The sequence below is a fragment of the Eulemur rufifrons genome, chromosome 8 (assembly GCF_041146395.1).
Source record: "Eulemur rufifrons isolate Redbay chromosome 8, OSU_ERuf_1, whole genome shotgun sequence".
NCBI lineage: Eukaryota > Metazoa > Chordata > Mammalia > Primates > Lemuridae > Eulemur > Eulemur rufifrons.
This window is the reverse complement of record NC_090990.1, coordinates 108,253,233-108,279,832: the sequence shown is the minus strand read 5'-3', so window position 1 is coordinate 108,279,832 and position 26,600 is coordinate 108,253,233. Positions and strand designations below refer to the sequence as shown.

Sequence of the window (26,600 nt, the reverse complement as noted above, 5' to 3'; positions counted from 1 at the left end):
CACTTACTTTTATGCTGCCCTACCTCTGCTTGCATGATTACCTGTGACTAGAATACCATTTGTACATCATCCCCTTCTCCTAGTGAATTCCTACTCATTTTTCAAGACCCAGCCAAGAGCCATCTCCTTTGTGCAGAACTCCACCCTTCCCTGTGTTGCTCCTATAATCTTTTGAACATCCTTCTATTTATGAACTTCTTATAGCATTTTAGAGCTAGACTGAGCTTTCTGAAGACCAAGTATACTTTACATTACTATTACTTTAAGGTCTAGCATACCTTATGGATGTGACATGCAAATCATTCAAAAGCAACTAGTTAACTGAATTAACAATTTATGACTCTGGTTATAAACATATTGCCTGCCTTGTTCAATATTGTATCTCAAGAGCCTAATTTGTTGAGGGACAGGACAAACATTCATAACTCTCCCTCTGTTAGGTAACAGATTAATTTTCATTTCTTCCTCTTAATATTACTTCAAAAATTAACTTTCAAAACCAGATTTTGTTTTCCTATTTACTTTGACATCAAGTTTTAATGTTCACACATAACGGTTTCTCAGCATATAATTGTAGTTTCCTCTGGAAGATAAAATACAATGCCAAATACTAACCAAATTGAATTCCCTTGGCAGAGTTCATTTAGAAAAGTAATTCTGCAAAAAGGAGGAAAAATGATGTCTTGACTCTAAGGTTTTAGCACTAACTGCCAGTTCACGCTGTTCCTTTCAAAGTTTCATCTGTGCTCTATGCTCTGCAACCAACCAGAATGTCATGTAGCAAATACCCTTTAAGTGGTGAGAATGATATCTGGGACATTAAAATTCCTAACCTGGAAACACAAGAACAAACATCTTCATCTTTTTTCTCACTATTATATCCTCCTGTATACAGAACAGAGCCTAGCATATAGTAGTCACTCAAATTTTTGTTGAATGAATTAAAAGCCTAATAAATTTATTTTAATGTGGATGTTTCTTTAGGATTTTCCTGGAGAAGTAGTGCATACGAACTAAGAAAAAAAGGTAACTCTTGATATATCTATCAAGAAGATATTACTTAGGTTTCAAATAAAATAAATTTTGATAATCATTTAATAAGTAAGAAAGCTTTTGATACTAAGGACTTAAAATTATATCATTAGATTTGTTCTTGGCCCATATATGCTACAAAAGTGTATAAGTCATTTGTTTTTCCAAACACTTGAGAAAGTATTCAAGCAAAGGGCATCATTGTCTGTGTGTGTATATATGTGTGTGTGTCTGAATAAGATGCCACAGTTCTGCTACTAGATTTAAAGCATAATAAGTCAAATGGGCCTTATACAATATAAGTTAACTTGCCCACTTTAAGAATTAGACAGTTCCTTTTTGCTAATTCCTAGAAATGGCATCATCAAAGTTCCTTAAATCCACTATTGATCTTTATCTGCTGGTACCAATTATTCTCAAAATTGACCTCTCTTATGGTACTGTACCAAGTGATTTATCTGGGGCCACAGAGCTTAAGCGGGACTGGTAGAATTTGAACTAAAAACCAGTCTTTTTGACTTCCCATTCAGAGTCTTTTCTAAAAATGATGCTGCCTCTTTAAATTCTAATCGTTTTGATTACCTTAATGAGAAATAGAAATAGAAAAGAAGCTATGTGATGACAAGGCAAGGACTAAGTGAAATCAGAGAATGTCAAGACTGGCTAAAAGCCTTGACAGGAGGAATGATATCAAGGCAGGAACTGTGCTTTGGGAAGGCACCATTTAGAAGACATGTAGGTTATAATACAGTAGTTTCCCACTGAAGCAGCTCTAACTCAAGCATAAAGAATTATCTAGTATAACAGGCAGGTTATTAGACTTGGGAGTCAGAAGGTGTGACGTATATGTTCCAAGTCTGCGTGACCCTGAGAACATGATGAATTTCTGAGACTCTTAATTTGTACAATGGACACCATATTACCTATAACATAAGGCTGTTTACAGAAATTAAATGGAATTTGTCTCTTTTTAAAACACATATTTCTTGAGTAAGTACCATATGCCAAGCATTCTTGACATATAGAAGCACTGGAAGCACAAAGATGAAAAGATACATCTGTGCCCCTCAAGCTCAGTCTAATATAATATATATGAACTATAACTACAAAATATGCAAATTTTACTATAAAATCCTTGAACAGTTTTTATTAAGATATTAGTTTTTATTTATCTTATATTTAAAAACTAAGATATTAGTTTTTATTTATTTTTTGAGGCAGAGTCTCCATCTGTTGCCCCAGCTAGAGTGCAGTGACATTATCATGGCTCACTGCAACTTCAAACTCCTGGGCTCAAGTGATCTTACTGCCTCAGCCTCCCGAGTAGCTGGGACTACAGGCACACGGCACCATGGCTGGCTATTTTTTTTCTATTTTTGGTAGAGATGGGATCTCGCTCTTGCTCAGGCTGGTTTCGAGCTCCTGACCTCAAGCAATCCTCCTGCCTTGGCCTCCCAGAGTGCTAGATTACAGACATGAGCCACCATGCCCAGGCTGAGAAATGTTTTCTATAATATCTACAACAGATGGTCATGTAGCCTCTGCATGAACGTTCCCAGTGAAAAGAAGTTCACTAAAATACTTTTCTGCCACATACAGTCTTGTCTCAAATGGGTCTGGAATATACTTCCTTATAACTTGGTGTTAGACCTTGTCTTGTACAGGTATAGTTATTATCTACAATCCTGGCAAGGATCTGTAAACATCCTGAAAAAACTTGCAAATTCTATATTTATGTACATTTTTCTTGAGAAAGAGTCCACAGAGTTCTTTCCCCAAATGCTCAATGTAGTTTATGATGATCCCCTCAAGAACTGTTGTTCAAAAAATGCAGCACAAATAAGTCCACAATGAAACACCACTAATAGTTCAAACTGTCCTCCAGTTTGTGTCTCATGCAATGACACCCAAAACTTCACATAAAACTTGAGATGTGGTCTGAACCTGCATATATACATGATACCATGAACTCTCTTGAACTGTACACTATATTTTTATATCATGTATATGACATTTTGGCTCATATTGATTGAGCCCAGTTTTTTTTTTTTTTAAACCTAAATTCAGGGTTTTATATTCAACTAGCACATGTGAAAGTGATTATTTAAATTGTAAAGTGGTATATAAATATGATGCTATGAAATCTGTTTTGATTGCATTTGTTGCAGCCTGTGAAGATTATTCTAAATTCTGATTCAAATATCTAATGTACTGGCTGTACTTCTAGCCTTAGAATCACTTTCAAATTTAACAGGCAAGCTGCTTTGAACTTATTCTTGTTCTGGGGCCTGCCTGAATTGTGAATCATTTTTTGCTTAATTAAACTCTGTTAAATGTAATAAAAATTTAATAGGCAAGTCTTATAGGCCTTTTTTCAAACAGATAAAAATGTCAACCTAAGAAAGTAAATTGAGAGCCCTGCAACTTGTCAATAGAAACTTCCCTCCAGGGTGCCATGATCAGTTAATCAATGAATCTTCTTTGGCTATAACTATTTAACTAGTGATAAAAAATTTTGTGAGGATTCAATTTATGTACAGCATCTCCAATATCACTTACGAAGTGCTATGTGTGTTGCATCCTCTAAAGGATAACCTCGTTTTGCAGAATTAATGACACAGAATCCAACAGAAGACATTGACTGCTCTCTGTAATTAAACAGAAAACATAAAAATTGTACTACAAACATCTGTAATACATACATAACAATACATAACTAATTTCCAAATGCAGCTTAGCTTCTCTTTCCCTACTTCAACAAATTTACTATAATAGCTAACCCAATTGCACTATTTAACAATTACACTGATATATAATTTAATAGTACAATTTAATAAATTATACTCTTTGGGGTATATATTTCAAATAAAAACTGAATAAAATGGGAATAGGTTAAATTCTCAAGTCACCCAAATCCATCCCATTTATCCTGGTAAGTTTGAAAAGATAATCAATTCTATCTTCAAGGTCTTCCTAAATTATCTAAACCCCTCAAAATTTGACTTCCATAGCTAGGTTTTATCTTATAACCAGGACCTTTAACAATGTATGACATATTATGTCCATAAAATGAGCAGACCGTACTTTGCCAGCTGAAGTACATTTCTGTAGCAGCTGTACAGGGAGCTCTCAGCTGCTGTGCGATAGCGGCTCTTATATTTAGGTCCCACTGTGTGGATGATGAACCGGGCAGCTAGATTAAATCCTTTTGTCAATTTTGCTTCACCTGTTCGGCAACCTGGGAACAATGGAAACATACATAAATCTGGAGGAAAAAAACAACAAAGCAAACCATAAAACAGAGACAGCATTAAGAACTTTGAGAAATTTCAGTTTAAAATATGGACCGAACACAAGCATTTATCTCTGTTCCTTCTGTTCCCAAAATGACAGAGAAACAATATAATAGGTACAAGCACAGAGACAAAGAAAATGAGAGAGAAGAGAATACAAAGCAGATAAGCATAATGAAAATTTTAGAAGGTAGAAAGTCAATGGACTAATAATAACTGACTTAGAGTAGAGAAACCTAACTGCTTGCAGAAATGGCATAATCAATATGAAGCAAGCTGATCTGAAAAGCTGTGTTGGATTCAAGACAGACTGCTTCGATTCAAATCCTGAGTCTACCACATTCCTGTTGTGACACTACAGGCAGGTGCTTGGTCTCATTATGCTTCAATTTCCTTATTTAAGGGGGATACTAGTAGTACTTCACAGGATTAAGTGAGTTAATATATGAAAAGCACACACATGCATTAGCTATTATTGTTGTTATTACTGGAAAACACTAGAACGGCTCAGAAATTAGAGCCTTAAGTAATTCTAAAGGCAATGCTGTAAAGTGGGACTAAAAAGAGGAGGTCAGGTTAAAACTTTATATAAAAACAGTCAAATCTGCAACAACCCCTGCCCTAGCCAGCACAACAAGGTGATGAATTCTTTACCACCATTGCAGCAGGGAGGAAGTTTATTCCCTGGAGATGCTGAACTAGAGAGTTTCTGGACTGCAGAACCCCAGGTATAGCTGGAAAGAGGGGATTTATTTAAAGTATTATATTTAACAGTGAAAGGTCTAGCCCTTTGCCCCTAAATGGTTTCCAAACAGACATGCAGGCTTATACCCCTGGAGGCTTCCTTTCCAAGAAATTAAGAGGCCCAAACCAAAGGATCTACAGATTCTGATAACTGAGGGAAGTTCCCCAATAGAACAACAGGGCTCCTGCTCTATTACCTACTCCAAGACCCACCGAGCAATAACCTTTGTCCATTGTTATAAACTGAATGCTTCTGTCCCCTCAAAATTCATGCTGAACCCTAACGTGATGGTTTAGGAGGTAGGGTCTTTGGGAGGTAATTAGAATTAAATAAGGTCATGAGGGTGCAGTCCTCATAAAAGGGATTAGAGTCTTTTTATGAGTCTCCAGAGAGCTTGCTTTCTCTCTCTGCCATGTGAGGACACAATGACAAATCAGCTGTCTGCAAGCCCGACGTGAGCGCTCACCACAACCTGACCATGGTGGCACCCTGATCTCAGACTTCTTGCCTCTAGCACTTGGGAAATAAACTCTCGTTCTTTATAAGCCACTCAGTCTATGGTACTTTGTTATAGCAGCCTGAACTAAGACACCCATACAAAGCCTCCCATTAGCTTTTCAGTTCTTCCCTCTTAAATCCAGCTAACAAGGGAGGAAAGCCTCTAACAAAAACAAAAAGGGAACAAAGCAAACAAATACTCAAGAAATAGACAACACAGAGAAGAAAACTGAAAAAAAACCAAAAAAAACAAAAAAACAAAAAAAAACCCAAAACAAAACCCAAATCTCAACATCATAATTACTACCCTCAGAGAGGTAAGAGAAGATATACCTTTGAAACAAAACCAGAAAGTTACATACATATATAAAAGAATATTCAGAGAATAGGAACTAGTACTCACAAAACTGTAATAGCCAAGCAAAAAATATGACAGCAGAAATGAAAAGTTCAATGGCAGGGTTAAAACTAAAGTTGAGGGAATCTTCCAGAAAAAAGAAAATGAAAATAAGAGATAGTAGATAAGAAAATCAAAGAATTAAACACAGAAGTACAGTATCCAATAGGATTCCTTCAGAGAGAACAGAAAATACAGAACAAAGGAAATTATTAAAGAAATTAAAGAAATAAAACAAGAAATTTCCCAGAACTAAAAGATGAGTTTCTAGACTCAAAAAAACCCACTGACTACCCAAACCACACAAAGGCACATCGCTGTCAAATTTCAGAACACCAGAAACAAAGATCAGATTATAAAGCTTCCAAGAAGAAACTGGTAACACACAAAAAATCAGTAATAAAAATAGCATCAGATTTCTCAACAGCACTAATCAAAATCGAAAACAACGAAGCAATACCTTCAAAATTCTGGAAAATGCTTTCTAAGCCAGAATTCTTTTCCAAGCAAATTACCAATTAAGTACGAAAGTAGAAGTAAGATCTCAGTAATTTTGCCCTGTTGCACTCTTCTCAGAAATCTCCTGGTAGATTTACTCATAAAAATGAAGGTGTCCATCAAAGAAGGAAAGTGCACAAGATCTAGGAAACTGAGGATCCAATCAATCAAACAGAAAAAAGGATTTCCCAGGATGATATTTAAAAAAAAAAGTTCCAGTTCCAGGATAATAATTGTATAGCAGGCATAGAGAACAGCCTAGAGGAAGGAGAGGATGGAGGGTTCCAAGAGGGGCCTTGTCAAGAAAAAAAAGGAACTCAAAGATAAACTAAAGGGTTTCACTTCATTGAAAGGAAGTTTATAGTGGTATTTAGAAGTTTGGGGTTAAGGCTAGGCATAGTGGCTCATGCCTATAATCCCAGCACTTTGGGAGGCCGAGGTGGGAGGATTGCTTGAGGCCAAGAGTTCCCAGGCAACACAGCAAGACCCCGTCTCTACAAAGGAAAAAAAATTAGCCAGGCGTGGTGGTGTGCGTCTCTAGTCCCAGTTACTCACGAGTCTGAGGGAAGAGGATTGCCTGAGCCCAGGAGTTTGAGGTTGTGGGGAGCTGTGGTCATGCTACCACATTCCAGCCTGGGCAACACAGTGAGACTCTATCTCTAAAAAAGTAAATAAATAAATTACGTAAAAAAAAGTCAAATCCATTAATAACCTAGAAGAAAAAGGTTACACAAAAAGAATACTAACATGCTTTCTAATTAGCGTGAGCAACGTGTATATAGTCACAATGTTAATGCCGAATACTGATTTAATAAAAATCGTGACAGAACAGTGTGTATTACATATGTATGTAAAAGGGAGGACTGGATGAAAGAGAGTTTAATCTTTCACTTCTATAGTAATAAGTCAACAGGTAATGAAAAAATCAAGCAGTAGTTTTAGCATTTTATTTGGAAATAGAAGGTTAATATAAGGCACTTAAAGGATTCAAAGTATTTGCCCTTGGAAAGAAGAAATCAAGGTAGGGAAGAGAAAAACAGATGATTGTTACTTTCCTTCATAAATTATAACATAAAATTTAAAGAATTTAAAAAATATATACATTGATCAATGAATAGCTATAGGTACAAAATGATAAAAAAGAGAGAACCAGAAAAAACTCATTTGTTACCATGTGAGGCAGCTATTAAACCAATTCTTTGTTTTGAAAATTGGTAATTCAAAGAATTAAGCATTTGTTCTGCCTCTCCAATAGAAACTATAATTCAGAGCAACCAAGTTACACCAGTTAATGAGGAAAAGCTCTACTTTATAGAAGAATGCCAGCTAGAAAAGATGGATGAAATGACAGATCTCAGAAAACACAACTTGATAATCTTAATGAAATTACTGGTGCAGACAGGGATTATCAATTCAGTGCTAAAATCATTAGGTGAATGTATGACGAAGAACTGGACATGCATAGAGCCTAGATGACACCACACAGATTAGTTTTCAGTCTCAACAGGTAAAACATAATTGTACAAATGGAAGGATCAAACTCTTATCATCGCCCCAATCCCAAGAACCATCTTAGCATCAGTAGTGGTCTACTAACCACAATGGTCAATCAGATTTTGAATGTCTTCTAATAAACTACAACATTGAGTATACAACACAACAATATCCATGAAATGTTTTAGCCAAAACTTGATTCCATTAGATATAACTTCCAGTTTATAGGAAATATAAACTAAATGGTACCTCAAATAAATAAGACAGATCTAGAAAGTGGGACATCTTAGAAAACAATTGGACAGACCAGTGGAACAGAACAGAAAATCCAAATATAAAACCATCCTAATTTAGCCATCTAATCTTTGACTAAGGAAACAAAAACATACTCTGGGGACAAGAATCCTTATTCAATAAATGGTGCTGGGAAAACTGGATAGCCACATGTAGAAGACTGAAACAGGACCCACAGCTTTCACCTCTCACAAAAATCAAATCATGGTGGATAACAGACTTAAACCTTAGGTGTGAAACGATTAGAATTCTAGAAGAGAATGTAGGAAAGACTCTTACAGACATTGGCCTAGGCAAAGAATTTATGAAGAAGACCCCTAAGGCAATCACAGCAACAACAAAAATAAATGAATGGGACCTGATTAAATTAAAAAGCTTCTGCACAGCCAAAGAAACAGTCACGAGAATAAACAGACAACCTACAGAGTGGGAAAAAATTTTCATATACTATACACATCAGATAAAGGACTGATAAAAAGAATTTATTTAGAACTCAGGAAAATCAGTAAGAAAAAAATCAAACAACCCTATCAAAAAGTGGGCAAGCGACATGAATAGAAATTTTTCAAAAGAAGATATAAGAATGGCTAACAAACATATGAAAAAATGCTCAACATCCCTAATCATCAGGGAAATGCAAATCAAAACCACAATGAGATATCCCTTAACTCCAGTGAGAATGGCCTTTATCAAAAAGTCCCAAAACAACACATGTTGGCGTGGATTCAGAGAGACAGGAACACTCATACACTGCTGGTGGGACTGCAAACTAGTGCAACCCCTGTGGAAAGCATTATGGAGATACCTTAAACAGATTCAAGTAGACCTACCACTGGATCCAGCAATCCCATTATTGGGCATCTACCCAGAAGAACAAAAGTCATTCCATAAAAAAGACACCTGTACTCGAATGTTTATAGCAGCACAATTCACAATAGCAAAGATGTGGAAACAACCCAAATGTCCATCAATTCATGAGTGAATTAGTAAACTGTGGTATATATATACCATAGAGTATTTATTACTCAGCTATAAGAAATAAAGGTGATATGGAGTCCCTTTTGTTCTCCTGGATAGAGCTGGAACCCATTCTATTAAGTGAAGTATCCCAAGAATGGCAAACAAGCACCATATGTACTCACCAGCAAATTGGTTTCCCTGATCATCACCTAAGTGCACATTTGGGAATAACACCAATTGGGTATTGAACTGAGGTGGGGAGTGGGGAGAGGGGATGGGTGTATACATACATGACGAGTGCAATGCGCACCGTCTGGGGAATGGTCAGGCTTGAATGTTCTGACTCGGGGGGATGGGGGTATAACTACATGATGAGTGCAATGCGCACTGTCTGGGGAATGGACACACTTGATGTTCTGACTCGGGGGGATGGGCGGGACATGGGCAGTGTATGTCGCCTGAACTTTTGTACCCCCATGATAAGCTGAAATAAAAAAAAAAAAAGAAAGCAAGCAACTGGATGAGTTCACTCAACAAATCAGTGTCATGAAAATAGTGCTGGATTACAAAAAACCACACACACAAATTAAGAAACATAACAATAAGATGCACTGTGTGGTCCTGGATTGGATACCAACTTGGATAAAATAACTGCAAAGGACATTTGTGGGTCAGCTGGAAATTTTAAGTATGGCCTAAGTATTAGATGTAATTTGTGAAATTAAAATGTGGAATTCATTTGCTGAAGAAGGCAAGTTGCAGAACAGTATGTAAACAATTACCTTATTTTGAGAACAGTGTATGTATAATTATTTTATTTTGGTAACAAAAGATGTAAGAATGTGTGTATACATCCACATCCACAAACAGAAAGATCCAGAAGGATATGCACTAATGTGTTAATAGTGGTGCTCTTTGTGTGGTGGAAATGTTAAGTTTTTACTTATTTTTAGCTTGTGTGTATATAATTTTCTATAATTTGCATTTACTGCTTCTATAACTAGAAAATCATTATTTAAAAGAAAGGATATAAATATATCATTTTGGTTTAAAAAAAAAGCAAGAAAACACACACATTATATGGGCAGTCAGTTTGCTGAATCGGTCCTAGAGATCTCTTGAGTTAGAGTTCAGAGTTCAGAAATAGAAAAGAAGTTTAAATGTTCTGAATATTCTGTTCTTGGAATTACACCTTTAGTAATCATTAACAAAAACTCTGGACACTGGAGTTATGCTAAGCACTGCTGTATTACTTCCCAATCTTTCACTTCTTTCTAGTCCAAATTTCTTCTAATCTCAAAGCTTGAATCCTGACATCGTTATAAACAGTTAAACACAGTCCTGAACATATTTTTAAGTCATGTAAAATAAATACAAATTCACTAAATAAGTTTACTCCTAGTCTCAACTGTCCAGCATGGCTACATCCTTCGCTAAGAAGCACTGCTGCAATGATAATCTGACTATCTGATTATTGAAGATTTGTTAGGACTTTTCAACTTCTCTTTTTTCTCTCCAAATCCTAATGTCCACAGTAGGAAACACAAAAGCTGTTTGATGCCTGTAGCAAAAAGAGTGCTAACTGTAAGAGAACAGAGTAAGCAAAAAATGTAGTATATGAACTCTCACCCTATCAAACCCTCACATTTAAATACTGAGTAATATAGAACATTTAAGCAGCAAAATTGTACAGTAGTCCTGATTGAAGGAGAAAATATTTTTCTCCTCACTTTGCATATGTAGATACTTCAACCTATATTTACTTAGGTCTGAATTATATGTCTTGCCTGGAAACAAGTAGGCAAGTGAATTATCAGATGTTATTCTAATTCTTTAAAGCTGAACATCATTGTCAATCTAGTCCAAACAACAAAGACCCCAAAGAGCTTTAGTTTCATAAAATTCCTAAATTCAAAGAGTGAATATGTAAGACTGACTTTTTTAGGGGAAAATGTGAGTACAGTAAGCCAACATTTCTTATTCCATTTTTAGGAAGCACTAATTCTTAGAAAAGTTTCATTAACTGAACTAAAGTTTTATGTATCTTCCTATCAAAGATTACAGGAATACAACAGAACTATCACATTCTCTCTTCAATTATGATCCTTTTTCAAGTATTTGAGAATAATTAGTAAGTTTCCTCCGTATCTTCTCTTCTCTGTGCTAATCCTAGCTCTTTAAACTGTTCTTTCAAATAATATGGTTTCCACAATGTCTACCACACAATAACTTTCTGTTAAGTGTATTCCAGTTTATTACTTTCAAAAAGTAGTAAATAAAATAAAATAAAATGAACACAATATACCATAGGGTACTACTAGGAGAGAGAAACCACAGCCTCCTTTGATTTTGATGCTGGCCTTCTAATGATACAGTCTGAAATTGTTAGCTTTTATAGTAGAAACAAACACATTATCAATCCTGAATCTCTTCAATTAAAATCCTCAAGAGCTTCTATTTATTTACCAGCTACTTAAAGGACGCCTTCACTATTCTTCGTATTGGCACTGGAGGCTAATAAGACATACACTTCCTGTCCACATGAAGTGTATAGTTTAATGGAGACATGGTCATCACAGGACAATTTATAATTGTGATAACGGCACAAAAAAAAAGTACCACAGGCTGGGAGCATATACCATGGAGAGACTGATCTGTTATGAAGTAAAAGGAAACAGTGCTCAAGAGATGTAAGCCAAGACTTAAGAATACGGGTTGACAATCAAGAGAAAGAGCAACAGCATGAGGAAAATTGGGAAGGAGCGTGGATGATCAGGCAGTAAGAGAAGATCAGTTTGACTCAAGTACTTGAGGTATGGGAAAAGGGGGTGTGGGATAAGCCTGGAGATAAGTGAGTGAGATTTTGCAAGGTCTTTGGAGACCAGTTCAAGGAGTTTCGATTTTAAGTTTAATGGGAAGTCACTAAATGGTTTGAAGTAGGAGAACATTAAGTAGAGATTTACAAACTAAAGAGCAAAGACTTACTGGTTAGTGTGTGGAAAATCTAAGAAAAGAAGAATGGATGCGGGGAGACCAGCTAGGAGAGACGTGATGGTTGTAATCCAGGCAGGGAATGATGATAGCATACACTAGGTTGGAGGCAGCGATATGGAGAGAAATAGACTCAAGATAAACGTAGGGTGTGATGACAGACTATGTGAGGAGTAAGGAAGAGGGAAGTGTTAACTCTAAGGTATCTTGCATGAATAATGGAATGGAAGACAATGTCATTATACTGAGATAGAAAATACTTCCTTACACAATGAGGGTTGTCAAACCAGACTTCCCCATCCTGAACTTGGGTAATTACTGTTTTGAACTTACTGCAAGACTTTAATATTCATGTCTGTTAATTTTTTTCATTTTTTGGCTCATATTTCTAGTCCAGATATTTAAAAATCTAAAATATATCATCCAATATCTCCTCTGACCTCTACCAGTTTTCTATCTACAAATTTGGTAAATCATACTTTGTTATCATATACTAAGCTGTTAATAAAAATATAAAAAAGGGGACAGGATTAAGTCTTCAGCCCTTCAGTGCATCACTAATAACCTCTCTTAAGTTTGGCATTGATTCATTAAATAAAACAACTGAGGCCTAATAGCTAACACCAGAAATAACATTTCTTGACTGCTTAGGATGTGCTTAGCACCTAATGTCCATTATTTTAGTTTTTATATTAATTCTTTCCATCCCCAACTATTTATTAAGCTCTTGCTTTATGCCAGGAACTGAGGTAGGAAATATTATTACCATCCCCACATTAGAGACGAGGAAACTCAGACTCAGAGGTGAAGTAACTGGTCTTAACTTACACAGTTAGTAAAGGCCAGAGTTATAACAGGAACCTCAGCTTGGAGACTCTCAAACATACGCTGTTAAATATTGAAGTTTTACTTGTATACTTGTGTTAAATTTTCTTATCTTCTTTATCACCTGTAAGGCTAGCTGTAAGGTGTAGGTGAGCACGCACACACACACACTCCATTAGGAATTTTTCCAGATCAGCTTCTCTGTTACTTTTACCAAACAACTTTTCAGTTTTATTAATATCTTTAATATTCTTTCTAATTTCTACATGCTCTTTGTGTTATCTTGTTTTGCAGTTTAATTAAGGGCTTTTATTCTCCTCTGCCCTCACAGTCAAAATTCAGTTTCTTAATCAAAGAATGCAATTCTTCCCCTTCTGTCCTTTCTTTCATAGAGCTAGTACTTTAAGTGTTTCTATTCAAATTCTAATCTTTATCAGGTTAGAAACCAGTTGTGTTAAAAATTGTAGAAGTCAAGGAAAGCAACATTTCACACAGGTAGGATTTGCTGTTTACATTTTAAGGAACCTTACTGTATTTCATAAATACTTTTTATAAAATGGAAAGATTGAGTTTCACGATTTTCCATTTGGGCTCAAATAACAATACCAAAGGGCTGCTAGGTTAGTAATAAAAAGTTTTCCAGTTCAGGAGGATAATTGTTCTACAAGGCTTATCAGTACAAGAAATATACAGCCAAGAAAATACTCCCAAAGATATAACCAGCTATAATGATTGTCATTTTAAAATTTAGGAACATAACAGAGTTTTACTGATGGTAAATTCTAGGGTTCAGCTTTTAACATATTTCAAAATGTGTTAAATTTTGTTAAAATGAAGCTTTAGAAGCTGTTTTTATTCATTTTCAACAAAAGCAGCTACATCTACATAATTTTCTCACTTAAATGCAAAACATGCTTCTTCAAGGCAGAGGACATTAAAATAAATATTTCCTAAGCAATAATATACCTAAGAAAATTCACTTGCCTTTAAGTTTTTGGAGATCCTCTTTCAAATCAGGCCCTGCAAGCATGAAGATACTTTCTGACACAGGATTCTTATCTGTGAGACTTTCATTGCTGGTATTCACAATAGCTGTACAGTTCAGTAATGCCACATCTCCTTTCCTGAGAAAACAAAGAGCAAAGAGAGGAAGAGAGGGATAAGAAACCTTGTTTCTAATTCTTTCAAACATTCTATCCTCACTTCCTTCACGATGTTGGTTTTGATAGCTCACAAGCGAAGCAATAGTACAAAAGAAATTCCTGACTTAAAAAAATTAATCTGGTATCATTACACAGAGGGTGAGGAAAAAAGTTAATCTGGAATCTTAGAGAGATCTGTAATGCAAGATTTAATGCAATTCCTATTACCCTAAAACTCACAAAACCATCATGTTATACTTTTGCTTTGTACTTATTTTTCTTTGTAACAGAATGCTTACAGAGCTGAAAAGGGTTGGTTTAAGAGTTTAGACACAGTAGCATTATTCATAATAGCCAAAAAGTGTAAATAATCTAAATGTCTATCAACAGATGAATGGATAAATAAAATATGCTATATCCATATAATGGAATATTATTTAGCCATGAAAAGGAATGAAGTACTGATTCAAACTACAACATGGATGAACCCTGAAAACATCATGTTAAGTCACAAAAAACCACTTATTTTACTTTATTGAGTCCATTTACAGGAAATGTCCAGACTCAGCAAATCTATAGAGACAGAAAGTTAGTGGTTGCTGAGGGATTAGGGTGGAATGGGGAGTGACTGCTGAATAGGTACAGGGCTTTGGGCTGATAAAAATGTCTGAAATTGACTGTGGTTATGGTGATACAACCCTATGAATATACTAAAAACCACTGGATTATATAATTAAAATTAGTGAATTATATGGCATGTGAATTTTATCTCAATAAAGTTTTTTAAAAAGAAAAAAACAATGAACTACTACTGATACATACAACACAGATGAATTTATATAATTCTTCTCAAAGAAGCCAGACCAAAAAAAAAGCACACGATTCCATTTATATAAAACTCTATAAAATGTGAACTAACCTATAGTGATAGGAAGATCAGTGGTTGCTTAGGGACGTGGAGGCCGAGAAGGACAGGAAGGGGGGGATTAGAAGGGAACATAGAAAAATTTCTGGAGGGGACAGATATATTTGCTATCTTCATTGTGGTGATGGCTGCATGGATATATACATATGTCAAAACATATCAAATTGTACACTTTAAATATGTGCAGTTTATTTTATGTCAATTATACCTCAATAAAGCTGTGTGTGTGTGTACATATATATATATCTATACAAAGCAATGTTTCAACAATGCTAGGGCTATAAGAGAAAACAGAAAATAGTTTGGAAGAAATTATAAGAAAGTGCTATCTCCTCATGATATGATATAATCAAAGAATTACCAAAGAATCACTTTTCCATTGACATTTTTATTATAAAGAAAAGGTGATCTAATAGTGCCTTCCTGAAATACTTCAGCTGTAGTATCAGAAGAATTTAATTCATCTTCACATGAGTCACCCCAGCTTGTTAGTGTATCCACATCTACAAACTGGGAAGGTGCACCCAAGGGATCCATGGAATGAGAAGTTTGGTTTGTCTTTTCTCAAATTCCTCAGCAATTCAGTATTCACTGGAGACTTTAGCTTAAGAAAGAAAAAAAAGAACCATTTTAATAAAGAAGCACAATATTACTTGAATTCCATTAAATCAAAAAACAAAACTCTACTATGAAATACTCCAATAATACATTATGTGATTACAGTCACTTAAGTAGTCCGTTAAAAACAACAGACAACAAAAAATTGCTACAGCTTTTTTAAAACCAGAATAAAGGGAGATTATTTAAGCATAAATTCTTTTCAAAGAATTACAGCCATTAAAATAATCACATGGCCCACCAGTTCTACTTTCCAGAAATAGAACTATTCATTCAACATTTACTGAGTGCCTACTATCCAAAACAAACAAACAAAAAAAGTGCTAGATGCTGCAAAAGATACAAAGATAAATTATTTGGTCTGAAGGCCACATGTGGCCCTCCAGATGTCCAAGTGTGGCCCCTCAACCGAATCTAAACTTCACAGAACAAATCCCTTTATTAAAAGGATTTGTTTTGTAAAATGTAGATTGAGTCAAAAGGCTGCACTCAAGGATCCAGAAGGCCACATGTGGCCCCAAGGCCGCAGGTTCCCCGCCCCTGAAAGAGTTCAGTCTGATGATAATGTGGAGGATGTATTGAGTAAAACAAAATGAAACGCAGGGAAGTTACTGCAATCAATTAGTACGAGATAAGAAATGTGCCAACCAGGTAGCAAAAGAGATAGAGAAGGAGGCATAAATTTAATAGGCAAAATACAAAGGAAGAATGAACAGAAGTTGACAACTTATAGGATATGGTATATGAGACAGCAGTGTGGTAGGTAGTTGGATGCATTGAAATATGGAAATCAGAAGAGAAGGGTGATAGGAAGACATATAGTGTCAAGTACTGAAGAGAGGTCACGGGAAATTCCACCAGAGAAAAGGACAATTTGCCAGTAAGTCAGACAGATGTTTCAGCAAAACGGTAGGTTCATTCAACCAATAAATCTTTGTAAGCATCTATTATGCATTAGCTAGTATTCTGGGTACTGAGGATATGCTGGTGAATAAGACAGAGCAAGTCCCTGCCGTTGGGGGGCTCATGCTTCTGTGGAGAAGAGATGAGACGGTAGGCGATAAAGAAGCAAGCAGGTACCTAACAGCATGACTGGAGGCAGTAAGTATTATGAGAGAAAAGGTGACATCTCAGCAGAGTTAAAGTGGGAGAGCAAGCCATGTGACACTCTGGGGAGCGTTCCAAAGGAAATAGCAAGTACAAAAGCCCAAAGGGCAGGAAGGAGCTTGGTATATTCTAGAAAGAGCAAGAACACCCCTTTGGCTAAAGCAGAATAAGCTAGGACTAGGTAATGAGTGATAGGTGATGAGGCTGGTGGGAGAGGGAAAGGCCAGATGATACAGTTTTGTAAGCCATGATAAGAAGTTTAGATTTTTTTTTTTTTTTTTTTTTTGAGACAGAATCTTGCTCTGCCACCCAGGATAGAGTGCCATGGCATCAGCCTAGCTCACAGCAACCTTAAACTCCTTGGCTCAAGCAATCCTCCTGCCTCAGCCTCCTGCGTAGCTGGGACTACAGGCTCGTGCCACCACAGCCAGCTAATTTTTCTATTTTTAGTAGAGACAGGGTCTTGCTCTTGCTCAGGCTGGTCTCAAACTCCTGACCTCAAGCAATCCTCCTGCCTCAGCCTCCCAGAGTGCTAGGATCACAGGCGTGAGCCACCAGGCTGGGCCAGAAGTTTAGATCTTATTCTAAATATGAGGGGAAGCTATTAGAGGATCTTGATCAAGATAATAATGACTAAGTATAAACAACAGAGATCAGTAGAAAATGATTATAGTAATATAGGTGAGATGATGGTGGTGAGAAATCTTAGATTTGGAATGTATTTTGAATCAACAAGACTTGCAAAATGAATATAAAGGGTGGGGGAAAAGAGCAGAATCAAAGATAACTTCTAGATTACTTAAGCAACTGAGTAGATGGTAATGATATTTACAGAGATGGGGGAAATTGGATTAGGTTGTAGGGTGGAGTGATAATCAAGAGACTTTATTCTTATGTCTTTTTGGATGTGCTAAGTTTGAGATGCTGTGTTTACATCAAACATACAATTGGCTATATGAGGCTAGAGCTCAGAGACGACGTTGGGCTAAAGACATAAATTTGGAAGTCTCAGCATATGGATGGCATTTAAAGCTATGGAAACTGGACAAGATAGCCTAGAGAGTAAATGCAAAAAGACAAAAGAGATCCAAGGACTGGATCCTACAGCAAAATTCTGAGGTTGGAAAGAGGAAAGACAGAAAGTGAGATGAAGGATTAGTAAGAAAGGAAGGAAAATCAAGAATGTATGGTAGCCTAAAAGCCAAATGAAGAAAGTATTTCAAGGAGTGCTTGAGAAGAATCATAGTTCAATGCCACGGAAAGGTTGAGTACAGGACTAGGAACCTAGTGGGTGTGGCACGTTAGAGGTCACTGGCAATATGAACATACATGAGAGCCGATATATGATCAGGGGAAGAAAGCTGGTATGTGGACAGATCCACAGCAACATCATACCGAATGGGGAAAACTTGAAAGCATTCTCACTTAGAACTGGAAAAAGACAAAGATGACCATCATTACCACTTCTATTCAACATAGTACTAGAAGTTCTAGCCAGAGTAATCAGGCAAGAGAAGAAAATCAAGGGTATCCAAGTGAGGAAAGAGGTGGTAAAACTATTGCTCTTTGCTGATGATATGATCTTATGTCTGGAAAACCCCAAAGATTCCACCAAGAGAATTCTGGAATTGATACATAAATTCAAAAAAGTCTCAGGTTACAAATAAATCTATGTACACAAATCAGTAGCATTCCTGCACACCAACAATGGTCAAGCTGAGAATCAAAGACACAATACCTTTCACAATAGCTGCAAAGAAAATAAAACACCTAGGAATATATTTAACCAAGGAGGTGAAAGATCACTACAAAGAAAACTACAAATCACTGAGGAAGGAAATTGCAGATGATGTAAACAAATGGAAAAACATTTCATGCTCATGGATCAGCAGAATCAACATTGTTAAAATGTCCATATTGCCCAAAGTGATTTGTAGATTCAATGCAATCCCCATCAAAATACCAATGCCATTTTTCACAGATCTAGAAAAAAATAATTTTATAGTTTGTTTGGAACCAGAAAAGAGCCCCAATAGCCAAAGCAACCTTAAGCAAAAGGAACAAATCTGGAGGCATCACTTTATCAGACTTTAAGCTATACTACAAGGCTATAGTAACCAAAAAAGCAAGGTGCTGGCACAAAAACCTATACATAGACCAATGGAACAGAACAGAGAACTCAGATATAAAACCATCCACATACTGTCATTTAATCTTTGACAAAGCAGACAACAATATACACTGGGGAAAAGAATCCCTATTCAATAAATGGTGCTGGGAAAAGTGGATAGCCACTTAGTAGAAAACTAAAACAGCCATACCTCTCACCACTCAAAAGTAATTCAAGATGGAAAACAGACTTAAACCTAAGGCATGAAACCATAAGAATTCTAGAAGAAAATACTGGAAATCTCTACTAGATATCTACCTAGGCAAAGAATTTATGAAGAAGAACCCAATGGCAATCACAGCAACAACTAAAATAGATAAATGAGACTTGATTAAATTAAAAAGCTTCCTCACAGCCAAGGAAATAATCAACAGAGCAAATAAACAACCTACAGAATGGGAGAAAATATTTGCATGCTATTCATCTGATAAAGCACGACCAGAATCTACAAAGAACTCAAGCAAATCAGAAAGAAAAAATCAAACAACTCCATTAGAGAGTGGGCAAAAGACATGAACAGAAGCTTTTCAAAAGAAGAAAGATTAATTGCCAACAAACATATGAAAAAATGCTCAATGTCACTAATAACCAGGGAAATGCAAATCAAAACTGCAATGAGATATCACCCAACCCTAATGAGAATGGCTTCTATCAAAAAGTCCCAAAACAATAGATGCTGGCATGGACTCAGAGAGAAAGGAACACGTACACTATTGGTGAGACTGCAAACTAGTACAACTGCTATGGAAAATAGTATGGAGATCCTCAAAGACTAAAAGTGGACCTATCATTTGACTCAGCAATCCCAGTACTAGGTATTTACCTAAAGGAGAAGAAATAATTTTATCAAAAGACACTTGCACTTGAATGTTTATTGCAGCACAATTCACAACTGCAAAGATGTGGAATCAACTCAATTGCCCATCAATTGATGAGTGGATTAATAAAATGTGGTATATGTATATACCATGGAGTACTACTCAGCCATTAAAAATGAATTAATATCTTTTGTAACAATCTGGATGGAACTGGAGACCATTTTCCTAAATGAAGTATTGCCAGAATGGAAAAACCACTACCACATGTATTTCCTATTAAATTGCAACTAACTGAACAGCACTCATGTGCAAAAATGGAAGTAAAACTCAATGGAAATCAAGCAGGTGGGAGCGGGGAGAAGGAGATGGGTGAAATCATATCTAACAGGTACAACACACACTATCTGGGTGATGGGCACACTTATAACTTTGTCTGAAGCAGTACAAAAGTAATCCATGTAACCAAAACATTTGTACCCCTATAATATTCTGAAAGAAAAAAAGAAAAGGAAAGGTGGCCTGTGAACTTCTTTTGTGAGAAATATCTTGGTATGATCCTAACGTTTGTTGTCAGAGTCAAGGAGTTCAAACATGCCCTTCCACAACTAATTCCTTGGTGTTTCTTGCTGAGATACATGGGATACCATTGAAATAAAACACAGATCTAGCATGATATAATTTTTATATCAACATTGTGGAATAGAAATAAAATCCTTTATATAACAATTTCAGAAAATGTAGATTATACTATGATAAATTTGTATGAGGATAATTCTTATTTGATAATAATTACTCCTTTGAAATTATTTTGAAATAAAGAAATTAATTTTGTCTAGAGGTTGGTGTTTAGTTCATCCAATGGGTCTTTGATACTGGAAGCAACCACAAGTTTGTTGATCTGTTTATAAATATTCAGACTTAAACTAGACAAGCCAAACAGAGGACAAATGGGGACTATACTGATTTATCATGGTTGAATTGCCTCAAGCTCAATGGATGGACACTTTGTAGAAATTCATAATTAAAAAAATTATTTACAGATTTGTGATGACAACGACCAATACTGAAAGTTCTGAACCATAATATAAAAAAAATTCCATTAAACACAAATACAGTTTTTAGTTTGCAAACTTGAATGCCAACTTTCAGAACAAAATGGCTTCTTTAAAATAACTTTTCTTTCTGACTCTAAGCAATACCTGGTTACAGAACATTTGAAAAATACCGAAATTAAGGGAGAGGGAAAAAACTCTCAAATTTTGATGTATTTATTATCCTTTTCTGTGATAGTTAAAATCATACTAAATGTAAAATTTTGAAACCAGCTTCTTTAGTATTTTAAGGTAAATATTTTCACATGCAATTACCCAGTGAAGCAGAGGCAGTAGGGTACAATATTAAGAGTTTGGGCTCTGCTATCAGAAGGTCTGAGTTTGGATCTAGGATCCGCCATTTAATAGTTGTGCTATCCTTGACTCTAAGCTAGAGTTTCTTTATTTCTAAAATAGGGGTCATTATCTCCTAGGATTATTGTAAGGAATAAATGAGATAATCTGTGTCAAAACTGCACAGCAAAGGACCGGGTATAAAGCAAGGCACGTTAAAAGTTACCTGTTACAACTTTCTCAGAGCCAGTGTGAAAGTCACCTGCACCACTGTTGAGATGAAAGTATCTCTCCATGTGTCACAAAAACCAAAGCACTCTGTCAAAGACTTCTAACAGGCACCAGACAGACATATCAAATACAAATTGCTAAATTAAGATATGCTCTCATATATCTCAATGTCATAAATTCCCTTGTAATGACTTATTAATCCCTAACACCTAGGTTAACCCAACATCTGTTTTCTCTGATTCTGTTCCTGTTGTCACTAGAAAAAAGAAAATCAGGTGATTGTCCTGTCTGCTGTCAAAACAAATACGGGCCTTCTAACCTCAGCTGAGCCCTCTATCAACACCACTTTCCTCTCTTTTAGACTGCTTGCTCCGAGGAAGCTATCCCCCATGACTTGAGGACACTCAAGCAGCCAATGGAGAGGCCCCCCCAGGAAGAAATTAAGGGTTCCTGCCAACCACCAGCATCAATTGTCAAGCATGTGAATGAATCACCTTGGAGTGGATTCTCTAGTCCCAGTCCGGCTTAAAATGACTTCATCCCCAGCTGACATATTGATTGCAACCTCATGAGAAAGACCCTGAATCAGAACCACACAACCAAGCCACTACTGAATTCCTGACCCATAAAAACCGTAAGATAACAAGTGCTTATTTGCCTACTATGTCCCAGGCTTCATTCATTTAAGCACATTAGGTACTTATTTTCTGTCCAGTAGAAGAGATGGAGCCACAAAAATCACACAAACATATAATCATAGAAATAAACACATAGCTAAAATCTGTGATAAGTGAGTTATAAAGAACAAGGGGAGCTAATATAGATTGGTGAAGCAGAGGATGTCTCTTCCAGAAAGTTACAGTTAAGACCAAAAGCAGCATAAGAGTTTTACAGACAGGGGTAAGGGTAAATATGGGAGCTCTAAGGTGATAAGGAGCCTAGGACACTAAAGCAACTGAAAGAAGACCACTGTGGCAGGTATATATCTAATGTGTGTAACATATCTAACACCCTGTGGCTCACTAATCCTTACAATAATTTCACAAAGTAGGTATTCTAACTCTTATTTCACAGTGAGGGCATCAAGACTAAGAGGATCAATAACCACCCAAGGTAATGTTACTAGTAAGTGGCATGCTGAGATTCAAATCAAGGATGAGTTGGTACTAAAACCCAAGCCACTCCCACTACATCATATCACATTGACTCCTTCTCTTTCTGCTGCTCTGAGAAAAGAAAGATCACAGTTCTATTACCTTAATGTCCTTCCAATTCAAAATTTATCTTCTTTCCTTCTAACTTCCAAGTGATTTTAAGTTATATTCCACATTTTTAAACCTGTCAAACTCCCTTAATTTAAGCATTTTACTCCACTTGACGATTTCTCCTCTTAAGAGAGTGTAATAACACCAATTCTCCCTTCACAACATCATCTCGCCTTCCCCTTAGTCTTCCTATTCTCAAAATTTTTCTGTGCCATTTCTTCTTCAGAATCTTAAACTCCTGTTTTTCACCACTTAGCTTTTTAAGAGTAATCTGTTTTGCAGCTCTACTTCCTCTTCTGCCATTTATTCAACCTACTGCAGTTTTGCTTCTTCTTTATAACAATGCTAAAATGACCTCTTTCAAGGTCAACAATAACTTCCCAAATGTCAAATCCAAGAGTTAATTAAAATTTAGTCACATTTATTATTGATCATCCCCTCCTTGAAACTCTATTATCTTCTTTTACAGTATACTCTGGTGTTTCTCCTATATCTCCAATCATATCTTGTCAGTACAGTTTGTTGAATCTTCCCGGCTTTTAAAAGTCATTGTGACCCATGATATACTGGATGTTAAATAGTATTAAGTAATGCTCATAGCTCTTATTGTAGGGCAAAATTTAATGGCATTTTATGGAAAGTGTCAGAGCATTTAACAAAGGTTGAATTCTTTTTCAGCTCCATCTCTAAACAGAAATTGATTTTTCTCATCAAAAAGTGATTGGAATCTCCCCCTTCCCTAAACACACACATCTTGGCAATAAAGCAAATGGAGCCACAGATCCAAGCTAGGCAGGAAAACCTGATCCCTGAAGGAACAGTGGTTCCTAATATTCTCAAAGTTCCATGCCCCTTTGAGAATCACATGAAAGATAAGGACCCTTTCGCCCCCCAAAATGTGTGTGCATGAGCTCATATAAGCACAGATTTGCAAATAAATTTGAGAGGGTTCTCAGACTAAGAATCCAAGTGATAGAAAGAATGCAGAATGCTCAAGTGAGGGAGGGAGGAGGGGAAGGCTACAGTAATTTATAGCCACAACCAGAATTTTGGATAACAGTAAAGGGGAGCAAGACTTTCCACTGAAAATCAATCAGTTCTGTTCTTTGAACAAGTTCATAAGCAAAAACTAAGCCTTAGTAAAAATGGCTCCTGAAGCAAGACATTAATGTCCTAGTGTAAAAAACCCTACATGGGATAAACAGAAAATTCCAGAATGGATCAGATCCATTCCTTAGCCATACTATCTTCAGTACATTAATGGAAGAGAACCTAAAGACACAGAGAACCCACTATGTATCCTTTATAATGCTAATGATACAGTGTAAACAGTTCACATACACTGTATCTTATCTTTTCCCCCAAATCCTGTCATCTTTTAGTTTAAGAAGTCCTCTAAATATTGCCATATATGAATAACTGGATTGCCTAGAGAGATCAGATTTGATTGTTCAAGACTGGGGAAAACTGGGCAGAATGCCTTGGATAACTGTCTCAAAAAACCTGACTTTGCCTGGATAAAAAGAAAATGGTATCATTTGAGAGAGAAAAATGAGAACTTTTAACTTGTTTATCCTCTCTTCAAAATTTTTACATAGATTACATAGGCCTGGATAAAAGTATAAGAGTTGGTCCATGCATTTAGCCTCCATTAATTACTAGCTCTATTTCATTGTGTTTGTATAAATTACAGGTTTACCAGTCTTCATGTCTTTGCATTTCAATATTTAAAAGTTCAAAGAATGTTAGAATATTGTGCACATTACCTTCATCCAACACCAAATTTATTATAACTAAGAATCATTTTATGCAAATAAAAAGATTGACTTTTTAAAAAAAAAAGTTTCTCAGTTGGAAAACTAACTGAATTGGTCAAATATGTCAACAATACAGTGCAACAAAAACATTTATAAGCCTGTCAACGGCACAGGTAAAATTTAACATAATGCAAGTCACTCAAAGCACATGCCCTAATAGTGAATCAGTAGTACTACCTTCATGTTAAATGAACTGCACTATGTTTCAATTACAAGTATTAATACATAAGGCTACTTGAAACTTAAATAAGAAAGTAGGGTTATATCCTTGAAATAACGCATAAGGAATTTTTAAAGAGGTATTATCTTAGCACTCAATCACAGTTGTTCTGATACCAACTGTTATTAAAATTTTTTTCATCTATGGTTGTCCCTTCCTGTAATATTTAATAATGCAACAGATTTTTTTAAAAAAATCATGACTCATTCAAATATAAAAACAAACACATGTTCAAGATTTTAACTCAAAAGAAACCAGGTAGATGGTAGATAAAAGAAATTCCATAAATTAGACACATTAATACATTAGGAATATTGAAATAAACATGCAAAAGGAGGCAAAGCTTTCACTGAATCTCCAAGAGATAGGAGAGAATTTGCATGTCTAGAAAAAAATTACGTAGCATCAGTTATCTACAGTTTACATAGTTGCAAAATAGCTTTGTGAGAATCGAATCATCCAAGGAATGTTATTTAGATAGAATCTAAACTATGTAGTTTTCCAGCGAAGAACACGCTTTTCTTTCTAAAATGACATAACGCGCAGCACCTACAGAAGGTATTAATCGTACATACCCACCCAAATGTCCCCTTCCCCACCAAACTTCTTGAAATAGTAGTTTGTTGCCACAATTTCTTCCCTTCTCATTCATCCAGTCCATAGCAATTTTGTTTCAAAACACCTATGACCCCTAAAAAAAAAAAAAAACCCATGCCGCTTCAGCTATCCTGTCTCATCATATGCATTCTCTACAACTGCAATTGTCTTGAATATGGAAGATTAGCTGAACATGTCTTAAAAACCTCCAGAAATGTCTGAAGAAAATCAGATAATGTAGACAAAAGTCTAATTTCCAGGCTGGCTACAGATATCTTGCTCACTAAGCGATGGCAGGAGCTTACTTCTATTGTATAGCTACGTGTTAGCTTTAATTTTGCATAGCTCTAGACATCAGAACTCATACTGATGTCATACTTCCATGCAGCTCAAGAATAAAAGCGGGCAGAACTGCAAGAAAGAAAACCTAATTCCCACCTGGTAACAGAGCACCTAAGCCTCAGTCAGCAAACAAGGAGGAGACAGCCCTGGTCACTTCCCCCTCAAGCGGCCAGAGAGCGGAAACACAAAGCCAGGCCAATGTCACTCCTGGGATTGCGGGGACCCAGACAACTCAGCATCCTGTGCTCAGCGTTTACTCTGACCTGAGCTGCTCTCAGTTCGTGGAACGCCCAGTCCACAGGGGCTGCAACATGGACTTGACTTTGGGGCTACAACTAGCAGGGCTCCCGGCCGCCCTATTTCTCCTGCACCTAGGGCGCGAGCCTCCTAGGCTACGGCCCCCACGTCCCTTGTGTCCGCGTCTGCCTACCCTCTCTCTTCTCGTCGACACGGCGTCCCCGACAGTGCCTTGGGTGAGAACCCAACCAGCCGATGAGGAAGAAGCGTCAGGCTCATTCTTCCAGAGAACGCACAGAACTAACCCTGTGCCCGCACCCCCTCCCGGGGCCGAGTCCCGTGCGCCTCCAGCCGCGCCCCCAGGCCGCCCCGCCCCGCCCCGCCTGCGCTCCCGCTGCGTCCGGCCTCTCACAGCACTCCGGTGGTTCCATCCGGGCGGCGGGTGGGGCGGGTCAAGCTCCTGGTAAAAGGCCGCCGAGCGACATCTCCGGACAGCCCTCAGCAGAAGCGCGCAGGCCAAGGCGAATCAAAGTCCCGGGAGGCTGGAGTGATCAGCTGCAAATGCTCTGGGCGGCGAAACACCGGCTTCCGCTCCCAGCCGGCGCTCACCAATCAGAGGCCCGCCGCTCCGTCATTTCCTCCTAGAAGGCAAAGGGAAGGTCTGGCGGAAGAGGGTCCCGGAACAGACCCGGAAGGGGC

General features: G+C 36.9%; 1 protein-coding gene across 3 annotated transcripts in view; it reads right to left on the bottom strand.

Annotated features, from left to right (window-relative positions):
• GDAP2 (ganglioside induced differentiation associated protein 2) overlaps window positions 1-26,265 on the bottom strand; it is a 63,697-nt gene extending 37,432 nt beyond the window's left edge. Inside the window, exons 1-5 of one of the 3 annotated variants that reach the window (XM_069478906.1) lie at window positions 26,207-26,265; window positions 15,456-15,698; window positions 14,012-14,151; window positions 4,117-4,270; window positions 3,592-3,680 (exon numbers count right to left, since the gene is read on the bottom strand). In XM_069478906.1, the coding sequence (XP_069335007.1) occupies window positions 3,592-3,680; window positions 4,117-4,270; window positions 14,012-14,151; window positions 15,456-15,631 (559 nt within the window). In that variant the 5' untranslated portion in view covers window positions 15,632-15,698; window positions 26,207-26,265. Of the gene's footprint in view, window positions 1-3,591; window positions 3,681-4,116; window positions 4,271-14,011; window positions 14,152-15,455; window positions 15,699-25,760; window positions 25,809-26,094 lie in introns of those variants that run through there. The other 2 variants (XM_069478905.1, XM_069478907.1) reach the window with 2 other exon arrangements.
• Between the last annotated feature and the right edge of the window lie 335 nt (window positions 26,266-26,600).